This window comes from Oncorhynchus clarkii, chromosome 9 (assembly GCF_045791955.1).
Source record: "Oncorhynchus clarkii lewisi isolate Uvic-CL-2024 chromosome 9, UVic_Ocla_1.0, whole genome shotgun sequence".
Taxonomy (NCBI): Eukaryota; Metazoa; Chordata; class Actinopteri; order Salmoniformes; family Salmonidae; genus Oncorhynchus; species Oncorhynchus clarkii.
The window spans coordinates 32932311-32958606 of record NC_092155.1 but is presented as its reverse complement, the minus strand read 5'-3'; the positions used below and the strand labels follow the sequence as shown (position 1 = coordinate 32958606).

Sequence of the window (26296 nt, the reverse complement as noted above, 5' to 3'; positions counted from 1 at the left end):
TGTTCTCTAGTTGCACTGTGATTGGCTCAGTGTTCTGTCTTTTAGGATACATTTAGGATCTTAGTCATCATGTAGTCATCATGAATCAAGTCGACAATCTACTGGCAAATCCTTTTCTATCCTTGTCATATGAAGAGAAATTATAGATTAAACATATCGTTGCTCATCGGCCATTGGACATAAACATTACACAACAAGTTGGAAATCTCAAATTCAACAATGAGTTGGTTTGGAAGGAATCAGATGCAAACTGCAAGCGTTGTATAGCAATCACTAGCCTGCAATAGAGTGGAGTTGGTGTGTGGTCCAAGTCAGAGTTTAAGGGCCTCTTTCCCAAGCTTAAAATTATGAAAATTCACATGCAACACCATGGGCCAGAAAAGTTAGAAAACATTGGCCATGATGTCAGTCCAGCATGACTTCTGCCGCGTTCAAAAGAACTGGAAACTCGGAACTAGGAAATCTCAGACTTCAGTGAATTTAAGACACAACTGGGAACTCTGAAAAAACGAGCTCCGACTGGGAAAATATGTTTTCAACAGTCATCCAACTCGGAATTACAAAACGAGAACTCTGGCCTCTTTCTAGAGCTCCAACCTGAGAATCACTGATGTCATGATTCAACCTTGTTTTTTCCCCATAGTTCCCAGTTGTCTTGAAAGCACCATACATCCAGAGAATGCCAGACTTGCCCACAAGAAGGACCACAGCACAACAAGGTGAGTCCAAAAATGTCTTGTATGCTGCTACGTAAATTATGTAATATTCCAGGGAGATATGTATACTGTAGCTAAGAAAGTAATACCAAGTGTATGTTGTGTAGTAAGCTGTTAGTAGCCCATGTGCCTCACCATAATAATTTGGTCTCTTTCTCCCTCATTACTTAGCCTACTGTTCTGACTTGGTGGTGGCCATGTAGCCTTTAGTCTGTTTTAGAGAAATGTAATCATCAAATGTTGTAAGAGCTTTCATTGTCTGATTATATGCCCCCTTTATTTATCCTACGGTTCTGACTTGTTGTACAGGGATAATACTGTAAGAACAGCCCATGTTCTGAATTTTGCCACTGTACACTTCAAAAGTGCTGAACAAATAGTTATATTGACTACGTTCATCCTAGCTCGATCATTGTCTTAATCTAAATTACAGACTGCCTGTTATCCACTCATCGTTCCCTTATGCCATAGTTTGTACATCTCAATTGTCAGTAGAAATCACATTTGTGATCGGTGTCCCTTCCATGGGATGGTTAAGCTAATGTAGGCTAATGCGATTAGCATGAGTATGTAAGTAACAAGAACATTTCCCAGGACATAGACATATCTGATATTGGCAGAAAGCTTAAATTCATGTTAATCTAACTGACTGTCCAATTTACAGTAGCTATTATAGTGACATAATACCTTGCTATTGTTTGAGGAGAGTGCATAATTTTGAACATGAAAAGTTATTAATAAACATATTAGGCACATTTGGGCAGTCTTGGTACAACATTTTGAACAGAAATGCAATGGTTCATTGGATCAGTCTAAAACTTTGCACACACACTACTGCCATCTAGTGGACAAAATCATACATTTCACATGTGCTGGAATAATACATTATGGCATTTCTCTTGCATTTTAAAGACAATGGTACAAAACAAATACAAAAGAACGGTTGTTTTTTTTTCTTTGTATTATCTTTTTCCAGATCTATTCTGTTATATTCTCCTACATTCCTTTCATATTTCCACAAAGTTCAAAGTGTTTCCTTTCAAATGGTACCAGGAATTTGCATATCTTTGCTTCAGGGCCTGAGCTACAGGCAGTTAGATTTGGGTATGTCATTTTTGGCCCCCCCAAAAAAAGGGGTGTATCCCCTTAAGCAAGCATGGTGCTGAGAAGAAAGCTCTTCTGTTGTGATAGCATTATGTAGGCTGTAACAGTTTGTGGGCACTGTTTGTTACCGTTATAATGCAGTTCATGTATTGTTTAGTTTTGTGTTGTGGCTTTGCTGGCATGCATCTAAACAATTTTTGGGGAGTTTGCCCCACAAAGGTTTACATGCTAAAATCGGGCACTGTCGACACCAACTTATATTTACTGTGTTAATGACAGAAGATAATGTTGTGTACTGGTTTCTGAATGTATTTCGATTGTAGTTCAAGGTGTTGACAATGACTGGGACGTTTGCATCTAGTGGAAAAATACCTCACAACAATAGAATTGGAGCGTTCATTATAGTAACTATGCTTACAACACCAGGTTACTGTATGTCACCGCACCCATGGCTGTATACATTAGACATGTTAGCTAATACTAACCTACCCTACCGCACGCACACGCGCACGGGGTAAACGGTAGTAAGGCTTAAGGGTAGAGAGCATCAGGTTGAAAACAAGCCCTGAGTGGTGACAGAGTACAGGACATGGGATAGCAATGAGAGGACCTTGGGCAAATATTGACTGTAGTGTCATTTGCCCTTGCTCTTACCTTGGACAAACTGGTTACAGCCATGCTTGGTTAAAATCTATCCATCTCCCTATTCTTTCTTCTCTCTCTTTTTCTTTCTGTTCAATGAACTAAGTTCACATGATATGTTATGGTACATAATTGCAATGGAAGTAGAAATGAGATAGAGTGCAGTCAGTGCAGTCAAACGTGCAGTACAGGCCCAGTGCAGTCAAACGTGATTTCCTGTGTTTTATATTTCCACACTGAGGTTGGAATAATACTGTGAAAATGTGAAAAATTATGATAATGTCCTTTCAGTGTAAAATCTGTTTGATCTAGAGCTCTCGGCCGATACGTTTTCAGTTTTCCCCTCCCCACTCATATCTCTCCAAGACAGTCCAAGCAAAATTCTTCTTGGAGAAATTGATCTTTGCTGAGAAGCAATTTTTTGTTTGTTTTTGACCATTTTAATTGAAAAGAATCCCATTAATTTACTTAATTTTTCCCCAGAAATGATTTAATATTGACATAAAAATGGCTGCATTGGACCTTTTAAATGAACAACACTGATATAATGTTAGGAATAATGTCTTTCTTTCTCTCTCCAGTGCTGCTCAGTGCTGCGTGCGTTTTATCTTAATATGAAATCATTTCTGGGTTACCATTAAGTACCTTGTGCGTGGCCATCTAGTCGCACTCAACCGAGGAGCCCCTGTGTTGAGGGTCAGCGTGGCGGATGTATTGTTGCCTACGCTCACCACCTGGAAGCATCCGGTCAGGAAGTCTAGAATCCAGTTGCAGAGGGAGGTGTTCAGTCTCCGGGTCCTTAGCTTAGTGATGAGCTAGAAGGGCGCTATGGTGTTGAATGCTGAGCTGTACTCAATGAACAGCATTGATGTTCCCTTCATCCACGTGAGAAAGGGCAGTGTGGAGTGCAATAAAGATAGCATCATCATCATCTCAAATCATAAAGCCTCAGTGCATACATGGTTCATAGGACTGAAAGTTAATGACTCATAAGTTAAAATAACTAATTTATACTGGGTTTATCTCTCAGGCAGTATTAATAGTTCACTTCCTTAACTGATAGCCTCCTCTAAGTGGTGTGTATTTAACTCTGGTGTGAAACATTAATCTGTAAATACAAAATAAATGCTTTTCCTGGTTCCTCGTGTGCTGTTCACACAATATCCCAGAGGGAAGTTAACCAGGGATGTCATATAAGTCACATGACTAGGGAAGTGTGACTCATCCTTAGGCAGAGATTCAATGTTTATAGTGGTTACTTTCTGTTGTTAAAAACTGATTTCAGATCAGCTCTCCTCTAAATAATATATTATTAATAATATACAATGCCTTCTGAAAGTATTCAGATGCCTTGACTTTTTCAAAATGTTGTGAGGAGTTTCTCTCATTCTTCTCTGCAGATCCTCTCAAGCTCTCTCAGGTTGGACAGGGAGCGTTGCTGCACAGCTATTTTCAGGTCTCTCTAGATATGTTAGGTCAGGTCAAGTCCGGGCTCTGGCTGGGCCACTCAAGGACATTTAGAGATTTGTTCCGAAGCCACTCCTGCGTTGTCTTCGCTGTGTGCTTAGGGTCGTTGTCCTGTTGGAAGGTCAACCGTGTTTCTCATGGTCTGAGGGTCTTTAGGTGCCTTTTGGCAAACTCCAAGCGGGCTCTTATATGCCTTTTACTGAGAGTGGCTTCCATCTGACCACTCTACCTTAAATACCTGATTGGTGGAGTGCTGCAGAGATGGTTGTCCTTCTGGAGGGTTCTCATCTCCTTAGAGGAACTCTAGAGCTCTGTCAGAGTGACCATTGGGTTCTTGGTCACCGCCCTTCTCCCCCGATTGCTCAGTTTGGTCCGGAGGCCAGCTCGAAGAAGAGCCTTGGTGTTTCCAAACTTCTTCCATTTAATCATGATGGAGGCCACTGTGTTCTTGGGGACCTTCAATGCTGCAGACATATTTTGGTACCCTTCCCGTGGTCTGTGCACAATGCTGTCTCGCAGCTCTACGGACAATTCCTTTGACCTCATGGCTTAGTTTTTGCTCTGAAATGCACTGTCAACTGTGGGACCTTATATAGACAGGTGTGTGCCTTTCCAAATCATGTCCAATCATTTGAATTTACCACAGGTGGACTCCAATGAAGTTGTAGAAACATCTCAAGGATGATCCATGGAAACAGAATGCTCCTGAGCTCCATTTCGAATCTCATAGCAAAGGGTCTGAATACTTATGTAAATAAGGTATTTCTGTTTTGTATTTTTAATTCATGTGCAAACATTTCTAAAAACGTATTTTCACTTTGTCATTATGGGATATTGTGTGTAGATTGCTGAGGATTTATTTTTATTTAATCAATTTTATAAATAGGCTGTAATGTAACAAAATGTGGAAAAAGTCAAGGGGTCTGAATACTTCCCGAAGGCACATATGCCGTTTGCAGACTCTCCAAAACAGTCATGCATGCATACATTTTACGTATAGGTTGTCCCATGAATCAAACCTACCTTACTGGTGTGGACTACCAGGGTATTTAAGTTATGTGAGCTATCCCTTTAAGTAACCACACCATAACTATTGATGACATCACTCCAAACCCAACAGCCTTGAGAAAAACAAGCATTTTAAATGTACAGCCCTCTAACCCAATGTACATAAGGAACTAAGACCTAATTAAAACACCATACATGGAAATCAGCCATATACCACCAGTGCCAACAGTTATTTTCATGGCCATTTTATTTATGTGAATTTTACAGAGACTGTACAATGTACACACATTTGAAAGAAGAACCCTTTATTTATTAACTGAAATGTGTCTTTCTTCACAATGTGTGCTTCATCTCAAGGATACTGTTCTGTTTATAATGGGAAGTAGACAATCTGCTGTACAGCTTGGACAGACAAAGATCCATTCACTCTTCAGCAAATAGATTTCTATCTGACCTTCAACCCCAGGTATCAGAGTTGAAACTGTACCCCTTTGTCTACTGTTCATACACACACACAAACATACACACACCTAAAGTAAGATCCCAAGATGGTTGAAGGGGTAGTAGCTAGTTTATCCCACTGTGTGTGACATTGCAGTCAATTATGAAGCCCACATTGTCTGTCATTCAGTAGTAAGATTAACTCTTTGGTTATGTTGTGTGAGATGTTTAATAACAGCCTCCACACCATGTGATCTCTCTCTGGGAGGATTTAGTAGTTAAGTCACATTTCAGTTTTCCGTCTAATAAAACAAGCAACTTTACACTTCAATCACCAGATGAGATGATAACCTGTCTGTCTGAGCAGTCACTTTGAGCACCTTGAAAAAGGAGTTGATAGTGTGACGACCCTCCCACTCTGTCTGCCGTATTCTCTATCTTTGCTCTTGTTTCCTTGTTAGGAGTTGAGAGGGTCGTCAGCTACATGGGAAATACCTGGGCCCGGGTGTGTCCCAGGATAAATAGACCTCTTCCACATTCATTGAAAATACTCTCTCCATACAGACACCTTTACAGATTTTGTTTTGTATGTTGGTGGCCTTTTGGTTGTTTGCTTTAGCACCTTTCAACACCGGCATTACCACATTCATGCATGCAAAACACTCACTTACACTACTGATTGCTGATTACACACACACCATTGTATATTGTACTTAGTTAACTTTATTTAATAAATATATATTTTGTTACTCCTTATCTCCACGTTGTCTCCCTTTTGTTATGGGCTTTGAGCCGGTTCGTAACAAATGGGGGCTCATCCGGGATATTGAACATTTGGTTTGGGAGAACGTGGAGTTAATGTACGTGCTTTGTTTGCATATTTTGTTTGTTTGAGTTTGATAGGCCCGGTATTGGTTGCCTTTGTTGTTTGGTTTGTGTGCTGCGTTGGGGAGTTTCCAGGCCTCTGCCCAGCCTGGAAACTCTTGCTCTACTCACTGTTGGGACATCGGTCTGAGGTGAGTACAATCGTCTGTGTAGCGGGGAGATTTGGGTAGGGTAGTGAAACTTGTTACCCGGAGCTATAGCCTTTTTCCCCTGATAGGTTTAGCGATGTGTTTCATTTTGGAATATGTTGGGCATGGTTAATGTTTCTTATTTTTGTGTGGTGTCTGTGGACTGAGCACTGTCTCGGGGCACATCCGTGGCTTGGTGGAATCTGCCAGCGTGCTGGGGGGTTTATTTCCTTGCCAGCGGGCTACAGTGCGTAAATACCCACCGCAAATCCGTACAAAGACTAGGGTTGAGTTATTGTAGGTTTTGGGGAAGCTCCATTTCTCATCTCTCTTCTGTGGTGCACAGTGTGATTGTCATTTCTCTGGTTGTGGTCTGGTGTGCTTAGCAGAGGGGAAGAGCGAGAAATATAAAAAACATATATATACACAGTGGGCAGAACAAGTATTTGATACACTGCCAATTTTGCAGGTTTTCCTACTTACAAAGCATGTAGAGGTCTGTCATGTTTATATCATAGGTACACTTCAACTGTGACGGAATCTAAAACAAAAATCCAGAAAATCACATATGATTTTTAAGTAATTAATTTGCATTTTATTGCATGACATAAGTATTTGATACATCAGAAAAGCAGAACTTAATATTTGGTACAGAAACCTTTGTTTGCAATTACAGAGATCATACGTTTCCTCTGGTTCTTGTCCAGTTCTGCACACACTGCAGCAGGGATTTTGGCCCACTCCTCCATACAAACCTTCTCCAGATCCTTCAGGCAATACGAACTTTCAGCTCCCTCCAAAGATGTTCTATTAGGTTCAGGTCTGGAGACTGGCTAGGCCACTCAAGGACCTTGAGATGCTTCTTACGGAGCCACTCCTTAGTTGCCATGGCTGTGTTTCGGGTCATTGTCATGTTGGAAGACCCAGCCACGACCCATCTTCAATGCTCTTACTGAGGGAAGCAGGTTGTTGGCCAAGATCTCGCGATACATGGCACCATCCATCCTCCCCTCAATACGGTGCAGTCGTCCCGTCCCCTTTGCAGAAAAGCATCCCCAAAGAATGATGTTTCCACCTCCATGCTTCACAGTTGGAATGGTGTTCTTGGGGTTGTACTCCTTCAACCAAACACGGCAAGTGGAGTTTAGACCAAAAAGCTCTATTTTTGTCTCATCAGACCACATGACCTTCCTCCATTCCTCCTCTGGATCATCCAGATGGTCATTGGCAAACTTCAGACTGGCCTGGACATGCGCTGGCTTGAGCAGGGGGACCTTGCGTGCGCTGCAGGATTTTAATCCATGACGGCATAGTGTGTTACTAATGGTTTTCTTTGAGACTGTTGTCCCAGCTCTCTTCAGGTCATTGACCAGGTCCTGCCGTGTAGTTTTGGGCTGATCCCTCACCTTCCTCATGATCATTGATGGCCCACGAGGTGAGATCTTGCATGGAGCCCCAGACCGAGGGTGATTGACTATCATCTTGAACTTCTTCCATTTTCTAATAATTGCGCCAACAGTTGTTGCCTTCTCACCAAGCTGCTTGCCTATTGTCCTGTAGCCCATCCCAGCCTTGTGCAGATCTACAATTTGAACACTGATGTCCTTACACAGCTCTCTTGTCTTGGCCATTGTGGAGAGGTTGGAGTCTGTTTGATTGAGTGTGTGGACAGGTGTCTTTTATACAGGTAACGAGTTCAAACAGGTGCAGTTAATACAGGTAATGAGTGGAGAACAGGAGGGCATCTTAAAGAAAAACTAACAGGTCTGTGAGAGCCAGAATTCTTACTGGTTGGTAGGTGATCAAATACTTTTGTCATGCAATAAAATGCAAATTAATTACTTAAAAATCATACAATGTGATTTTATGGATTTTTGTTGTAGATTCCGTCTCTCAGAGTTGAAGTGTACCTATGGTAAAAATTACAGACCTTTACATGCTTTGTAAGTAGGAAACACTGCCGATTTTGCAGGTTATCAAATACTTGTTCTCCCCACTGTATATATATGTATATACTGTATATCTTTTTTTGTGACTATGGCGTCTTACGTAGACAAGTTCATTCGCTTTCCATCAGCGGAACTGTTAGAATTATGTACTAAAGAACAGCTGTTGAAAGTTGCTGAACACTACAAGGTTGAAATTAGTGATAAATGTCTGAAGAATTCTATTAGGTCAATATTTAAGGCCAATCTGATGGAGAGTGGTATTCTTGAAGTTCCTACTGGGGCAGTCTCTCCTGAGGACTCGCAGTCTCCCCGATATGTTACAATGACCGCTCCATCAGTTAGTCCTAGTAGTCTTCTTTTTGAACAGCAGAAAGAACTGCTTCAGTTACAGCTAGAGCATGATCGTGAGAAGCTAGAGCATGATCGTGTAAAATATGAAAAGGAATTGGAATTTAAACAGGATATGAAGCGTGCTAAAATCAAGTTGCAACAAGAGCGACTAGAGCTGATTGTGGAAGGAAAGCTCTCAACTCCGGTGCTGGCTGCTCCTTGCGTGGATTTGTCATTTACCTTGCAGGTGGATGCTAGTCATGTAGGAGCAGGTGCAGTTTTGCTGCAAGCAGCAGATGTGTCTGGGGTTGAAAGGCCTGTTAGTTTCTTTTCCAAAAGGTTTAACTATTCGGTCATTGAAAAAGAAGCGCTGGCACTCATTTAGGCACTACAACACTTTGACGTGTATGTCGGGTCGGGGGTAGTACCTATTGTGGTCTACACCAATCATAACCCTCTCACTTTTTTGAGGTCCATGATGTATCCTAACCAGAGGATAATGAGATGGTGTTTATTTTTACAATCATTCCATCTCGATGTGCGACACATCTGGGGGACTGAAAACGTGATTGCTGATGCGCTCTCTCGTGTGCCCTGTTCCTAAATGTTTACGTGACTGACCATTGTTTGGTATTGTCATGTTCTCTCTGTCCTGTCTGTTCCCTCCTGGTCTTGTGTTCTTCTATCCTCTTAAACATTGCTTCCTGTGCGCAAAGGTTGCTGAGGTCTGGAGGGGAGGAGGTTGGGTGGGGCAGGGTACGTTGTTCCGGTCCTTGTTGGTCCCTGGACGACCCTCCCACTCCGTATTCTCTATCTTTGCTCTTGTTTCCTTGTTAGGAAAGGGTCGTCAGCTACATGGGAATCACCTGGGCCCGGGTGTGTACCAGGATAAATAGACCGCTTCCACATTCATAGAAAAAACTCTCTCAATGCAGACACCTTTACAGATTTTGTTGGTTATCTTGGTGGCCTTTTGGGTGTTTGCTTTAGCACCTTTCAACACCCTGCATTATCACATTAATGCATGCAAAACACTCTTACACTACTGATTACACACACACCATTGTATATTGTACTTAGTTAACTTTATTTAATAAATATATATTTTGTTACTCCTTATCTCCACGTTGTATTCCTTTTGTTACAGGCTTTGAACTGGTTCGTGACAATATGAAGGTGATATTAAGGGCTCGATTCAATCCGTAGCACTGAATGTCTGCATTGTAGCGCGATTGAAATAAAATGGTAATTTCCAATTGAGCCGACATATGCAACGTTTACCAGGAATGCAGTTGCCTTTAAAACCTCTCTGATCTACCCATCCCGGATCCGGGATCGTGAATACAGACTCAAGCTCATTACCATTACGCAACGTTAACTATTCATGAAAATCGCAAATGAAATGAAATAAATATGCTAGCTCTCAAGCTTAGCCTTTTGTCAACAACACTGTCATCTCAGATTTTCAAAATATGCTTCTCAACCATAGGAAAACAATCATTTGTGTAACAGTAGCTAGCTAGCGTAGCATTTAGCGTTAGCATTAACGTTAGCATTTAGCAGGCAACATTTTCACAAAAACCAGAAAAGCATTCAAATAAAATCATTTACCTTTGAAGAACTTCAGATGTTTTCAATGAGGAGACTCTGTTAGATAGCAAATGTTCAGTTTTTCCTGAAAGATTATTTGTTTAGGAGTAATCGCTCCGTTTGGTGCGTCACGTTTGGCTACCAAAAAAACCTGTATCCAGGAGTGTATTTATCCCGGCAAGCTCATTAGCATAACGCAACGTTAACTATTCATGAAAATCGCAAATGAAATGAAATAAATATGCTAGCTCTCAAACTTAGCCTTTTGTTAACAACACTGTCATCTCAGATTTTCAAAATATGCTTCTCAACCATAGGAACACAATAATTTGTGTAACAGTAGCTAGCTAGCGTAGCATTTAGCGTTAGCATTATTGTTAGCATTTAGCAGGCAACACTTTCACAAAAACCAGAAAAGCATTCAAATAAAATAATTTACCTTTGAAGAACTTCAGATGTTTTCAATGAGGAGACTCTGTTAGATAGCAAATGTTCAGTTTTTCCTGAAAGATTATTTGTTTAGGAGAAATCGCTCCGTTTGGTGCGTCACGTTTGGCTACCAAAAAACCCTGAATATCCAGTCATCAATTACGCCAAACTTTTTTCCAAATTAACTCCATAATATCGACTGAAACATGGCAAATGTTGTTTAGAACCAATCCTCAAGGTGTTTTTCACATATCTCTTCGATGATATATCCTTCGTGGAAGTGTGCTTTCCGTTCTGAATCACAGGAGAAAATGACCGCAACTGGAGATTACGCACCAATTTAGGCAAAGGACACCGGGCGGACCCCTGGAAAATGTAGTCTCTTATGGCCAATCTTCCAATGATATGCCTACAAATACGTCACAATGCTGCAGACATCTTGAAGAAACGACAGCATGGTCGTTCCTGCTGCATTCACAGCCATATAAGGAGACATTTGAAAACAGAGCTTCAGAGATTCTGCTCTTTCCAAAGCTGTCAATTCTATGCATAGTCGAGCATCTTTTCGTGACAAAATATTGCGCTTAAAACGGGCACGCTTTTTTATCCAATAATGAAATAGCGCCCCTATAGACTTAACAGGTTAAATAACAATCGTGCTATAGCGCAGATCTTCAGCGATACGCATTGAATCAAGCCCTAAGAGGAAGGCCACTGGTAGAAGCAATCACTTTACACCTTAATTGCGACGAGCAAACCCGTATCCGGGAGCGTAATCATAGCCTCAAATGCATTAGCATAACGCAACGGACATAAATACCCCTATAAACTTTTCCTATTCATGAAAATCGCAAATGAAATGAAATAAATATTTTCAAATACAAGCTTAGCCTTTTGTTAACAACATTGTCATCTCAGATTTTCAAAATATGCGTTACAGCCAACGCTAGACAAGCATTTGTGTAAGTTTATCATGGCATAATGCTATGCTAGGCTCTGCAGGCAGCAGGCAACATTTTCACAAAAATAAGAAAAGCAACCAAATTAAATAATTTACCTTTGAAGAACTTCGGATGCTTTCACTCAGGAGACTCCCAGTTAGATAGCAAATGTTCCTTTTTTCCAAAAATATTATTTTTGTAGGCGAAAAAGCTCCCGTTTCTTCACCAGGCTTGGCTGAGAAATTGACCGAAAAATGCTACAACTATAACGCCAAACTTTTTTCAAAATTAGCTACATAATATCGACAGAAACACGGCAAACGTTGTTTAGGATCCATCCTCAAGGTGTTTTTAACAAATATATCCGATAATATATCCGTCGAGGCAGTTGGTTTCTCATAAGAAGCGATTGGAAAAATGGCTACCTCAGTATTTTACGCAAGGTTTTCTGCGGGAGACACCATGTGACCACATGCCATATATGGTCCCTTACAGCCATTCTTCAAGGGAAATGCCTAAAAAGACGTCACAATGCTGTAGACATCTTGGGGAAAACGTGGAAAACGTAAGCTCATTCGTAGCTCATTCACAACCATATAAGGAGTCATTGGCATGAGGCGGTTTAAAGAAATGCGGCACTTCCTGGTTGGATTTTTATCTGGGTTTCGCCTGTAACATCAGTTCTGTGGCACTCACAGACAATATCTTTGCAGTTTTGGAAACGTCAGAGTGTCTTCTTTCCAAAGCTGTCAATTATATGCATAGCGAGCATCTTTTCGTGACAAAATATCTTGTTTAAAACGGGAACGTTTTTCATCCAAAAATTAAAATAGCGCCCTCTAAATCCAACTGGTTAAAGACCTGACAAAAAGCACATGACCCTGTAATGCCACAGAAACAAAGATAGGTTGGAGGGTGGATGCTCCATTTAAACTTACCCCGCCAAAACAACGTCTAATGGTGAGAGGGAATTTGTGTGATTATACCAAGACAAACAGAGACACAATTTGAGGAAGAAAATCAAAAAGGGATTGGCGAGATAAAGCAGCTAAAGAACATTACAAGATCTGCTTAAAAGCTCTCTTCTACTGCAAGGGGACATTGGGAGAAACACACTAACAGCTATCATGTGGTCAGCTAAAGTTAGCATGTTTACCGCCTTAGCCGGGTGTTGTACTTAAGCGGGTGTTTGAGTCCCTGGCGTCTCCCTTTGGCCTAGAAAATTAAACATCTAAATATATTATGTATATACTGCATACATTGGAATATAAATGATTTCGGCAAACAAACAATGACTTTAAAAGGATAGTCCTGATAAAAAAAAAAATGTTCCTTCATTGAAACAAAAACCCTTCACAATTTTTTTTTATTTTAACTTTATGGCAAGTCAGTTAAGAACAAATTCTTATTTTCAATGATGGCCTAGGAACAGTGGGTTAACTGCCTGTTCAGGGGCAGAACGACAGATTTGTACCTTGTCAGCTCGGGGGTCTGAACTTGCAACCTTCCGGTTACTAGTCCAACACTCTAACCACTAGGCTACCCTGCCACCCCATGTATAATGTTTACAAACAATACAAACAATATGCACAGATGCTAAGTATATCTGTGACGGATGTCGTCTGGAGATAGAGAGGAGGACCAAGGTGCAGCATGGTAAGTGTTCATGTCTTTTTAATAAACAAACTGAACACTGGAACAAAACAATTAATGATGTGAACAAAACGAAACAGTACCGTGTGGCCCAAACACTCACACGGAAACAAACACCCACCAACCCAAAGTGTAACCCAGGCTACCTAAGTATGATTCTCAATCAGGGACAACAATTGACAGCTGCCTCTGAGAACCATACCAGGCCTAACTCAAAAACCAACATAAAAAAACCAACATAGACTGCCCACCCCAACTCACACCCTAACCATACTAAAACAAAGACAAAAACAAAGGAACTAAGGTAAGTTCATGACAATATCAGTGATATAATTCCTTCTTTTCATAGGGTCTTAAGTCATCATGTCCGCCCTTGGTCAACTCAGTATGCTTCACAATGGGAAGTTGTAAGCTGATCTAACATCACTGGTCAGACAACAGACAGGAACAACAAACAACCCATGTGGTTACCTCTCACTATGGTCTTTTTCTTCACGTGTCTAATTATTTTCTACAAACTTTGGGCAATGTCTCTGAAAGGACTGGGCCAACCAGTCAGGATATAAATAACATAGGAAAAACTGGTAAAAAAAATAACATCAACATGGATACAATACAAAAATAGATAGCTGGAGATGACCTATCAATGTGTGTTCATACAATGAAGCACAGCAAGCTCTCTGAAGACAAACAAAGCCATGGCAATAACCTATCTGGAACCTATAAAAGGGTTCTTTGGCTGTCCCCATACGAGAACCCTTTGAAAAACATTTTCCACAGAGGGTTCAGCCAAAGAAACCTTTATTTCTAGGAGTGTACTTAATGTACGTCCACTGAATAGAGCATGTATAGAACAGAATATAGAAATATAAATTCTATAAGCACTGTAGAACTATGTTGGTGGAATATTGAAATGTAGAACCATACACTGAGTGTACAAAGCATTAAGAACATCTGCTCTTTCCATAACATACTGAAAGGATGATACCTAGTCAGTTGTACAAATGAATGCCTTTAACTGAAATGTGTCTTCCATATTTAACCCAAACCCTCTGAATCAGAGGTGGCCTGCTTTAATCGACATCCACAGCGCCTGGGGAACATTGCTCAGCGGAAGAACAACAGATTTTTACCTTGTCAGCTCAGGGATTCAATCCAGTAACCTTTCAGTTACTGGCCCAACACTCTAACCAGTAGGCTACCTGCCGACTGCCCAGGTGTATCCAGGTGAAAGCTACTGTATGATCCCTTATTGATGTCCCTTGTTAAATCCACTTCAATCAGTGTAGATGACGGGGATGAGACCGGTAAGCAAATGCATTTTAAGCCTTGAGACACATGGATTGTGTATGTGTGCCATTCAGAGGGTGAATGGGCAAGACAAAATATTTAAGTGGCTTTGAACTGTGTATAGTAGTAGGTGTCTGGTGCACCGGTTTGTGTCAAGAACTACAACGCTGCTGGGTTTTTTACACTTAACAATTTCCGTGTGTATCAAAAATGGTCCACAACCCAAAGAACATACAGACAATTTGACACAAGGGCCAGCATCCCTGTGGAAGGCTTTCAACACCTTTTTAGAGTCCATGCCCAGATTAGTTGAGGCTGTTGTACTGGGGGAGTTACAACTCAATATTAGGAAGGTGTTCCTAATGTTTTGTATACTCAGTGTAGACCAAAGAGTGTAAAACGTACTGTAGTTTAGGAATTAGGTTTAAGACACTGGGAATATTTACAGTCGAGTGCCTAGAGTATTATTCTCTCTTGCTCCTGAGAGTACAACAAACATTGACACAACAGACTACCGTTACGCAACCCAATCCTTGGCAAAATAGTCACACATACAGTACCAGTCAAAAGTTTGGACACACCTACTCATTCCAGGTTTTTCTTTATTTTTACTATTTTTGTAGAATAATAGTGAAGACATCAAAACTATGAAATAACACATATGGAATCATGTAGTAACCAAAAAACTGATAAACAAATCAAAATATATTTAATGTTTGAGAATCTTCAAAGTAGCCATCCTTTGCCTTGATGACTTTGCTAGGTAAATCTCTGCCTTATCTCAGCTCACTGGTCACCATCGCAACAGCCACCCGTAGCAGCGCTCCAGCAGGTACATTGCACTGGTCATCCCCAAAGCCAACACCTACTTTGGCTGCCTTTTCTTCCAGTTCTCTGCTGCCAATGACTGGAACGAATAGCAAAAATCACTGAAGTTGGAGACTTCACCAACTTCAAGCATCAGCTGTCAGAGCAGCTTACCGATCGCTGCAGCTGTACACAGCCCATCTGTAAATAGCCCATCCAACTACCTACCTCATCCCATATTTGTTTTTGTTTGTTTTTGTTTGTTTCACACCAGTTTTTCTACTTGCACATCCTCATCTGCACATCTATCACTCCAGTGTTAATTGCTAAATTGTAAATACTTTGCCACTATGGCCTATTTATTGCCTTACCTCCTTACTTCATTTGCACACACTGTATACAGATTTTTCTATTATGTTATTGACTGTACATTTGTTTATCCCATGTGTAACTCTGTGTTGTTGTTTGTGTCGTACTGCTTTGCTTTATCTTGGCCAGGTCGCAGTTGTAAATGAGAAATTGTTCTCAACTGGCCTACCTGGTTAAACAAAGGTGAAATAAAACAATTTAAAAAAGACAGCTTCGCACACTCTTGGCATTCATTCAACCAGCATCATTAGGTGGTCACCTGGAATGCATTTCAATTAACAAGTTGATAAAAGTAAATTTGGGGAAATTCTTTCCTTCTTAATGCGTTTGAGCCAAGCTGTTGTTTTGTGACAAGGTAGGGGTGATAAACAGAAGATCGCCCTATTTGGTAAAAGACCAAGTCTTTATTATGGCAAGAACAGCTCAAATAAGCAAAGAGAAACGACAGTCCATCATTACTTTATGACATGAAGGTCAATCAATCCAGAAAACGTCAAGAACTTAGAAAGTTTCTTCAAGTGCAGTCTCAACCAAGATGAAACTGGCTCTCATTTGGCCTGCCACAGGAAAGGAAGACCCAGAGGAAGACCCAGAGTTACTTCTGCTGCAGAGGATAACTTCATTAGAGCTCTCTGCACCTCAGATTGCAGTCCAAATAAATGCTTCACAGAGTTCAAGTAACAGACACATCTCAACATCAACTGTTCAGAGACTGCGTGAATCAGGCCTTCATGGTCGAATTGCTGCAAAGAAACCACAACTAAAGGACACCAATAAGAAGAAGAGACAAGCATTGGCTAAGAAACACGATCAATGGATATTAAACTGGTGGAAATCTGTCCTTCAGCCTGATGAGTCCAAATTTGATATTTTTGGTTCCAACCTCCGAGTAGGTGAACGGATGATCTCCGCATGTATGGTTTCCACCGTGGAGGAGGAGGTGGGATGGTGTGGGGGTGCTTTGCTGGTGACACTGTTGGTGATTTATTTAGAATTCAAGGCACACTTAACCAGCATGGCTACCACAGCATTCTGCAGTGATACGCCATCCCATCTGGTTTGCGCTTAGTAGGACAATAATTTGTTTTTCAACAGGACAATGACCCAAAACACACCTCCAGGTTGTGTAAGGGCCATATGTGAACAAGAAGGAGAGTGATGGAATGCTGCATCAGATGACCTGAAATCCACAATCACCCAACCTCAACCCAATTGAAACAGTTTGGGATGAGTTGGACCGTAGAGTGAAGGAAAAATAGCCAACAAGTGCTTAGCATATGTGTGAATTCCTCCAAGAATGTTGGAAAAGCATTCTACATTTTTTATTTGACCTTTATTTAACTAGGCAAGTCAATTAAGGACAAATTCCTATTTACAATGACGGCTGGTTGAGAGAATGCCAAGAGTGTGCAAAGCTGTCATTAAGGCAAAGGGTGGCAACTTTGAGGAATCTAAAATATATTTTGATTTGTTTTGGTTACTACATGATTCCATATGTGTTAGTTCATAGTTTTGATGTCTACACTATTATTCTACAATGTAGAAACTAGTAAAAATAAAGAAACTTTTGACTGGTACTGTATGCCCATGTGACTCACAAGACAAATATGCATGATCTACAGTATGTTAAAAAATAAATCCATATTTTAGTAAAAAAAACAGCAGATATTGAAGCTGAATAGATTTCGAAGTTAGATTGTGCTTTTGGAATAGTAAGAGGCCTTGTTGAAAATATTTAAGAGTTTTTAAAGAGTTAGTCCTCATAGTCCTCCCCGGCAGTTGCCGCATCTAGAGCCGCTAGAGCTTCCGCCACCATAGAGTCTGTGATGTGATACACGTCATCTTCTTCCCGTCCCTCATCTTCGCTTTTCGTCACCGAGATCCCGATCCCGCTCTCTACGGTAGTGGCGTCCGGCGCCCTCCTATCATCCTTCGTGTCTGCCGAGGACAGGCTAGTTGTACTAGTTGGAATATCCGCAGACAGGACGCTCTCCTCATCCCCTGTGTCACACAGGTACTCAGGTGTGCCCCCCACCCCCTCATCCAGCTCATCCGTCAACGAGGTGTAGCACCCCACACCGGGCCAGGAGGGGTCCGAGCTATTTCGGAACATCCTAATCTTGTGGGGGTCATTGTCACCCAAATGTGTCAGATGGTGACTATGATCCAGGGAGAGTGTGTTAGGGTAGATTGGAACTTGGCTGGGGCCCTTAGATGGATCTCGTCTTGGAACCTGGCCCTCTGGATGGAGGATATACAGACCCCTACCACCACCACCAACCTCCCCTGCCCAAGGCTTGACTCCCTGCCCCCTCCCCTGCCCCCTCTCTGGGTTGGCGGGCACGGCGTGAAGCCTGTTGATCTGGTTGTTGTCGATCTCCAGCTTGAGGCCTCGTCCTCCATCTTCTCCATCGTTGTACTTGTTGCTGTTGCTGAAGCCCAGGTTGTGAAAGTCCTGCTTCTGCTTGTTGTTGGACTGGTCCCCGCCGTCTGCTGGGAGGTGGTGGGGCTGGTAGAGAGAGCTCTCTGCCGGGTCCCTATTCCTGCCGTGGACGTCCACCGGAACAGTCGGATCATAGATGTAACAGGGAGAAGGGAAGAAGAGAGGAAAACATTTAGAGAAATAGAGAAAGGGAAGAGAGAGACAATTAGAGACAGACAAACAAATAGATAGCATGTTTAGTTAATCCAGCAGTTCACATTTATTTACAAATGTGAATAAATGAAATAGCAATTAAATAACAATATTTATTATTCCCCGTCTTGTCAGAGGTCCCTGTGTTCTATAGAAAACTGTCAACATTCAATAACCAGTCACACATGACTTTCATTGTTTCTCTAAGACACAGAGAAGAAATACGACAGGCGGACTATTTAGGTGCATTGACACAGTAGTCTCAGGGTGTCAGCTTTGCCTGAGAATCGATTAAACAACCGCACACACCCCCTTGCACACTGTCAAAACAAGGACACCTCTCCTAGTAGCAGAGGGAGACAGAGAATGACAGAGAGGGAGAGCGACAGAGAGTGACAGACAGAAAGAGAGAGAGAGATCAACAGAGAGAGAGCAGAGAGTAAAAAAGGTAAACACAGGAGCAGTATAGATGGGGGCCTTCATTTGTGGACATTGTAACAGGCTGTCAGATACTTCCTGCTGTGAGCACCTTATGCTGATAACTCTCTCTTTCACCATGCACTCCCTGAGCACTCCTCATACCCCACAAATCACACAACCCCCACACACCATCTCACACCTCTAAAGGTCTCTTGCATTACCTCTCCCCCTCGCTTCAACCCCACCTTTCTCTTCTCTCTGTGTTTGAGCACTCCTCCTCTCGCTGTATGATATTGTCCCCCAAAACCTCTCCCTCTCTCCAGTCCTCTCCTCATTCCCTCACTCAAATATCTTCCTTCAAGTTTTCCCCCACCTTCTCTCTCTCTCTCACTCCCTCTTTCATTTCCCTCCCTCCCTCCCCTCCCTCCTCACATTTATGTGAGCTGAGAAAATAATGTTTTCTATTTTGTCTTTCCTCAGAGTTTAGTCTACAGCTGTGTCGTGTCTCTAGTATCCTTAATGTGATGACATGCTATTTTCAAATCAATTACCTAACATTCATTATTTGATTAAATTAATCAGGCAATAACTAACTCATTAGGAATCCGGGGCATCACGGAAGCATTCGTTTATATAGAGCGGCTATCTCCCGAATCCACTCTTAAAGATCTGAAGATCTTTTACATCAATAGCAGTCAATCATTCATTATTCTTTACCTTCTATCAGTCTCATCTGAACGTCGTAAAATTCTTGGTTATCTGCATGAACCCTAGCATAAATTATGAATCTGCGATATACAAATTGGCTAAATTATTTATTTACTAACTAATCAAATCACAGAAATACATAACAAACAGTAGATATTATACATTGGGTTTCTACATGATACATAGTAATGTCCCTAGCGGATTAAACCGATATGACGGCTTGGTAGACAAAAGAAAAGGGGTGTGCAGTTCAAGAGTGGGAAACTCATCAAGGATTACAACACTCATAGAAATCGCTAATACTTTACATGAATGACCGCTCATTCGAAAAGAAATTGCATTTATATTTACGCCTGTAGGTCATTGTGGTCTTCTCTGTTGGTATTTGGTCCGTCTGCTGGAGAGAGTTGACAGAAAAGTCTCTGGTTGTGTTTCCCCGAAGATCAAAGTCTTTCGTGATTTGTTAGAATTGTTATTTTTTGAAGACATCCTCCTCCCTCATGTGGTACCCTTCCTACAGGCTCATCCTGACATGACTCATCAGCATGACAATACCACAAGCCATACTGCTCGTTCACTCCACAAATGTCTTGTTAACAAATTATAGTTTTGGCAAGTCAGTTAGGTCATCTATTTTGTGCATGACACAAGTAATTTTTCCAACAACAGATTATTTCACTTATAATTCACTGTATCACAATTCCAGTGGGTCAGAAGGTTACATACACTAAGTTGACTGTGCCATTAAACTACTTGGAAAATTCCAGAAAATTATGTGGCTTTAGAAGCTTCTGATAGGCTAATTGACATCATTTGAGTCAATTGGAGGTGTACCTGTGGATGTATTTCAAAGCATACCTTCAAACTTGACATCATGGGAAAATCAAAATAAATCATCCAAGACCTCAGAAAAAAATTGTACACCTCCACAAGACTGGTTCATCCTTGGGAGCAATTTCCAAATGCCTGAAGGTACCAAGTCCATCTGTACAAACAATAGTACGCAAGTATAAACACCATGGGACCACGCAGCCGTCATTCCACTCAGGAAGGAGACGCGTTCTGTCTCCTAGAGATGAACGTACTTTGGTGCGAAAAGTGCAAATCAATCCCAGAACAACAGCATAGGACCTTGTGAAGATGCTGGAGGAAACAAGTACAAAAGTTACAATATCCACAGTAAGACGAGCCCTATAATGACATAACCTGAAAGGCCGCTCTGCAAGGAAGAAGCCACTGCTCCAAAACCGCCATAAAAAAGCCAGACTACGGATTGCAATTGCACATGGGGACACAGATCATACTTTTTGGAGAAATGTCCTCTGGTCTGATGAAACAAAAATAGAACTGTTTGGCCATAATGACCATCGTTATGTTGGGAGGAAAAAAGGGGAGGCTTGCAAGCCGAAGAACACCATGCGAACCGTGAAGTACGGGGGTGGCAGCATCATGTTGTGGGCGTGCTTTGCTGCAGGAGGGACTGGTGCACTTCACAAAATATATGGCATCCTGAGGCATGAAAATGATGTGGATATATTAGGTCTTTCAAATGGACAATCACCCCAAACATAATTCCAAAGTTGTGTCAAAATGGCTTAAGGACAACAAAGTCAAGGTATTGGAGTGGCCATCACAAAGCCCTGACCTCAATCCTATAGAACATTTGTGGGCAGAATTGTAAAAGCGTGTGCGAGCAAGGAGGCCTTACAAACCTGACCCAGCTACACCAGCTCTGTCAGTAGGAATGGGCCAAAATTCACCCAACTTACTGTGGGAAGCTTGTGGAAGGCTACCCGAAACGTTTGACCCAAGTTAAACAATGTGAAGGCAATGCTACTAAATACTAATTGAGTGTATGTAAACTTCTGACCCAGTGGGAATGTGATGAAAGACATAAAAGCTGAAATAACTCATTCTCTCTACTATTATTCTGATATTTCACAGTCTTAAAATAAAGTGGTGATCCTAGCTGACCTAAAACAGGGAATTTTAATTCGATTAAATGTCAGGAATTGTGAAAAACTGAGTTCAAATGTATTTGGCTAAGGTGTATGTAAACTTCCGACTTCAAATGTAGATGAGATGCCACAACAACACACAAGACACCACTCCGGATGTGACAATAATACAAAGATGTGCCAGTCTACTGCTAAATAGGAAAGGCAATCAAGTCCCTGAAAAAAGGAATGCAAAAAAGGATAAGTCATACAGATGTCTACATTTTTTTTTAAAGCAAACCCAAAAGCTATCCATCTACTACTGCTAGCTACTATTCTAATCCATGTGGTTCTAGCCAAGTTTTTTAGCAATCAAAGGTGGAGTAATTTATTTGGTCTTCTATAACAGCCTTGATGGATTTCACAGGAGTCCTGTGTGATTTGTGATCAGGCGTGAGAAGGTCTGAGAGAATGGAGAGAGTTGGCATGCAGTCAAAGTGGGAACTGACCCAGTAACCTACAGTACCGTCCCTCCAAGCCAATCTGTTTAATATGCTAAGGAAATGGCTAAGCCAAGAAATGTGACACTGAGAACAATTAAGGGGAGGTGTATGTTTGTGTGTGAGTGTGTGTGCCCATGCATTTTAAAGTGTGAGAAACAGAGGTTGTGTGTGTGTCTTTCTACCTTCCTGTACATGGGAAAGAGAGGTGTGTGTGTGGGAGGGATTACAATATGTGAATTGGTGTAAAGCCCATTTATTTATATTCAATCAAAAAGTATTACTCCTTTCCCCTTTCCTCTTACATTCACACTTACAGCAAAGTAAGCTGAGAGGAGGGTGATGAGATAAGTATTGGCATATTGACTGGATGTTTATACGGAAAGCCAATGTTAGAGGTCACTGTGAGTGACACTTTATAATGTAGCCCATCTCTATATATATGAAACAGAATTAAAGCAATCATTAGGATGGGAAGAGAATGTACAGTGACATTCAGATAGGACATCTGTCTGGTTCAATAGGATAGATAAGGCTATACGAGGAATACTGTAGCTGTAGCTCGTGATAGTAAGAATAAGGACTGGATTTTGATAACCATCTAACAAATTTTGTTAAGCAGTGTGACCTTCGCTTAGAGATGGAGAGCTGCTGTCAATATGTACACCTTCCCCCTCTCCTCACACAAACATAAATGCAATAGATTCATACAGACAAACGTCAGAAGCCCTCATGCAAGCACACACACACCAGGGTTTCCGTTAGGAAAATGACTGGGAAGTTACCAGGAAGACTTTAATTTACCGGCCATTTGAGAATTATGGTAATTCTTCTAAACAGAACTTCTGTAATGAAACGTTTGCCAAAATTTAATTCTGGGAAAACACCATTCTAAACAGCACACCTGAGTGGTTACATATGTGACAGAAATGAAAATTTCGGTTCGAAAGTTAATAACTGAAAGTTAATAACTTTTAATCGTGGCAATCAAAACTTTTTTTTAACATGCGATTGCATTTACAATTGTTGGTTAAGTGAGCCTTGAATTCAAAATGAATCACAGACAGTGTCACCAGCAAAGCATCCCCACACCATCACACCTCCTCCTCCATGCTTCACCGTGGGAACCACACATGCGAAGAAAATCCGTTCACCTACTCTGCGTCTCAAATCTCAAAGTTGGACTCAAAGGACATATTTTCACCGGTCTAATGTCCATTGCTGGTGTTTCTTGGCGTCCTTTAGTAGTGGTTTCTTTGCAGCAATTTGACCATGAAGGCCTGATTCATGCAGTCTCCTCTGAACAGTTGGTGTTAAGATGTGTCTGTTACTTGAACTCTGTGAAGCATTTATTTGGGCTGCAATCTGAGATGCAAATAACTCTAATGAATGTATCCTCTGCAGCAGAGGTAACTCTGGGTCTTCCTTTCCTGTAGTGGTCCTCATGAGAGCCAGTTTCATCATAGTGCTTGATGGTTTTTGTGACTGCACTTGAAGAAACTGACCTTCATGTCTTATTTGAGCTGTTCTTGCCATAATATGGACTTGGTCTTTTACCAAATAAGGGTATCTTCTGTATACCACCCCTACCTTGTCACAACATAACTGATTGGCTCAAACGCATTAAGGAAAGAAATTCCACAAATGTACTTTTAACAAGGCACACCTGTTAATTGAAATGCATTCCAGGTGACTACTTCATGAAGCTGGTTGAGAGAATGCCAAGAGTGTGCAAAGCTGTCATCAAGGCAAAGGGTGACAACTTTGAAGAATCTCAAACATAAAAAATATTTTGATTTGTTTAACACTTTTTTGGTTACTATATGATTCCATATGTGTTATTTTATAGTTTTGATGTCTTCACTATTATTCTACAATGTAGATAATAGAAAACAATAAAGAAAAATCCTTGAATGAGTGGAACTACCACTTAGGGGTGGCAGGTAGATAGCCTAGTGGTCATAGCATCGAGCTAGTAACCGCAAAGGTTGCTGGATCGAGTCCCTGAGCTGACAAGGTAAAAATCTGTCATTCTACCACTGAACCCACTGTTCCCTGGTAGGCTGTCATTGTAAATAAGGATTTGTTCTTAACTGACTTGCCTAATTAAATAAAAAGTCAAAACTTTTGACTGCTACTATACAGTACATGATGACTAATGAAAATACACATACCCCAATTTAATAAAACTATTGTTTTAATTAACCTATAGACCTATAAGCATGCCGGTCAAATGTATTTACGTCAACAGATATTTCTATCAATGAATAAAAAGCCTTATTTTGCGATGGGATTGTTTTTTTGGCCAGCAACAATTTATCAGCTTTCATCTTTTTCAATCTGCTAAAACTGTCTACTGGAAACCCTGACGCACACACACACACACACACACACACACACACACACACACACACACACACACACACACACACACACACACACACACACACACACACACACACAAACACACACACACACACACACACACACACAAATATGCTCCTACTCACCTTTTAATCATCTTACAGCATTGGCATCCCATCTGGCCAACTGGGCAGTGAAGCTGTGAAAGGACAAAAAGCATTTTGTTACTAAAATAGAAAACTTAAAATTATAAATAACCACTATAATGTCGAAAACACAGAGAAAGGTTACGGCTGCCGCACATCAATAACTCTAATGACAAGCAAAGTCCCATCAAACTTGATGACATTTTCAATCAGTGACATTTTCTTTTAAGACCCAGATGATAGAAAGTTTGAGACTGACAGTCCAAGACTGTCTGAGCAACAAACATTTTGACACATACTCTCAGGAAGTGTCAATTTATTTATCCAAGAGTTCTCTACTCACCTGTCCTGTGACATAGAGGTAGCCTTTGTTGAAGGCTTTTCTAAACTATCGGGAGGATTTGAACCTCATAAGTCAGGTTTAGACTTGGCTTGCCCTCCGTGGCCATGGTGACGCCTGAGCGCTGTGTTCAGGGATGATGTAGTGTGTCTGTCTGAAGCGCTGATAAAGCTTTGGTATTCATCCATCCCAATTTATGTGTGTGTGTGAAAGAAAGAGTCTAACAGCGTGCTTACAGTAGGTATTATGTGTGTGTGTGTGTGTGTGTGCGTATATGCGTGTGTGTAGAGGATGGGGGTGATCTTTTCTCTCCTGGCTGTGTGTGTGTTTCCCTAAGCTTTGGTATTTCTTTGCCTGGATAAATAATTAACAAGAGAGGCTCGAATGGGTCTGTCTGCTAGCAAGAGAGAGAGAAGCAAGGACACAGTATCTTTCTCCCCAGCTTTGGTCTTCACTAAAAAACAGAAAAAAGTGTAGCTGCAATGAAAAGCCTTGCACATCTTAAAGGGACTAACTTTTTTACTTTCACAGAGACAATGTGGTGCTTACGGACAGCATTATGACATAAATAAACATTACTGTGAAATAAGAAATGATTAAGATATAAAGACAGTGAATTTTCAGCATTCACTTTCAATGTAACAGTAAATGTCACATTGACATTAACTGCAACTCTGAAAGAAGTAACAATATCTGTTACAGAGTTATGTTAACCTATCCAATAACACAGAAATCCTTTTTTCCCCCTGTTGCATCATGTTTTCTACAATATTTCCTACTGAACATGACCCAGGACTGATGGGTCAGGGGCACAAGCAGGTTTACATTGGCTTTGGACAGTTTGATAGAGAGATCCAGTAAAATGCCACTTAGCTAATGGCTTCGATTGGGTCATTAGTGCACAGCTTCAGCCAAACCCATTCAAGAAATTTAGAACCAGGAATAGATATAGCCCTTGGTTCTCCCCAGACCTGACTGCCCTTAACCAACAAAAAAACATCCTATGGCGTTCTGCATTAGCATCGAACAGCCCCCGTGATATGCAGCTGTTCAGGGAAGCTAGAAACCATTATACACAGGCAGTTAGAAAAGCCAAGGCTAGCTTTTTCAAGCAGAAATTTGCTTCCTGCAACACTAACTCAAAAAAGTTCTGGGACACTGTAAAGTCCATGGAGAATAAGAACCCCTCCTCCCAGCTGCCCACTGCACTGAAGATAGGAAACACGGTCACCACTGATAAATCCACCATAATTGAGAATTTCAATAAGCATTTTTCTACGGCTGGCCATGCTTTCCACCTGGCTACTCCTACCCCGGTCAACAGCACTGCACCCCCCCACAACAACTCGCCCAAGCCTTCCCCATTTCTCCTTCTCCCAAATCTGCTCAGCTGATGTTCTAAATGAGCTGCAAAATCTGGACCCCTACAAATCAGCCGGGCTAGACAATCTGGACCCTTTCTTTCTAAAATTGTCTGCCAAAATTGTTGCCACCCCT

At 41.2% G+C, this 26296-nt stretch overlaps 1 protein-coding gene across 3 annotated transcripts in view; it reads right to left on the bottom strand.

The window, feature by feature from the left end:
- Window positions 1-12979: 12979 nt before the first annotated feature.
- The window catches only part of LOC139416208 (uncharacterized), a 30518-nt gene continuing 17201 nt past the window's right edge, over window positions 12980-26296 (bottom strand). For 2 of the 3 annotated variants that reach the window (XM_071164609.1, XM_071164607.1), the window contains 2 exons: window positions 24460-24512; window positions 12980-18292 (listed from right to left, as the gene is read on the bottom strand). In XM_071164609.1, the coding sequence (XP_071020710.1) occupies window positions 17503-18292; window positions 24460-24491 (822 nt within the window). In that variant the 5' untranslated portion in view covers window positions 24492-24512 and the 3' untranslated portion in view covers window positions 12980-17502. Of the gene's footprint in view, window positions 18293-24459; window positions 24513-24802; window positions 24970-26296 lie in introns of those variants that run through there. The other variant, XM_071164608.1, reaches the window with a different exon arrangement.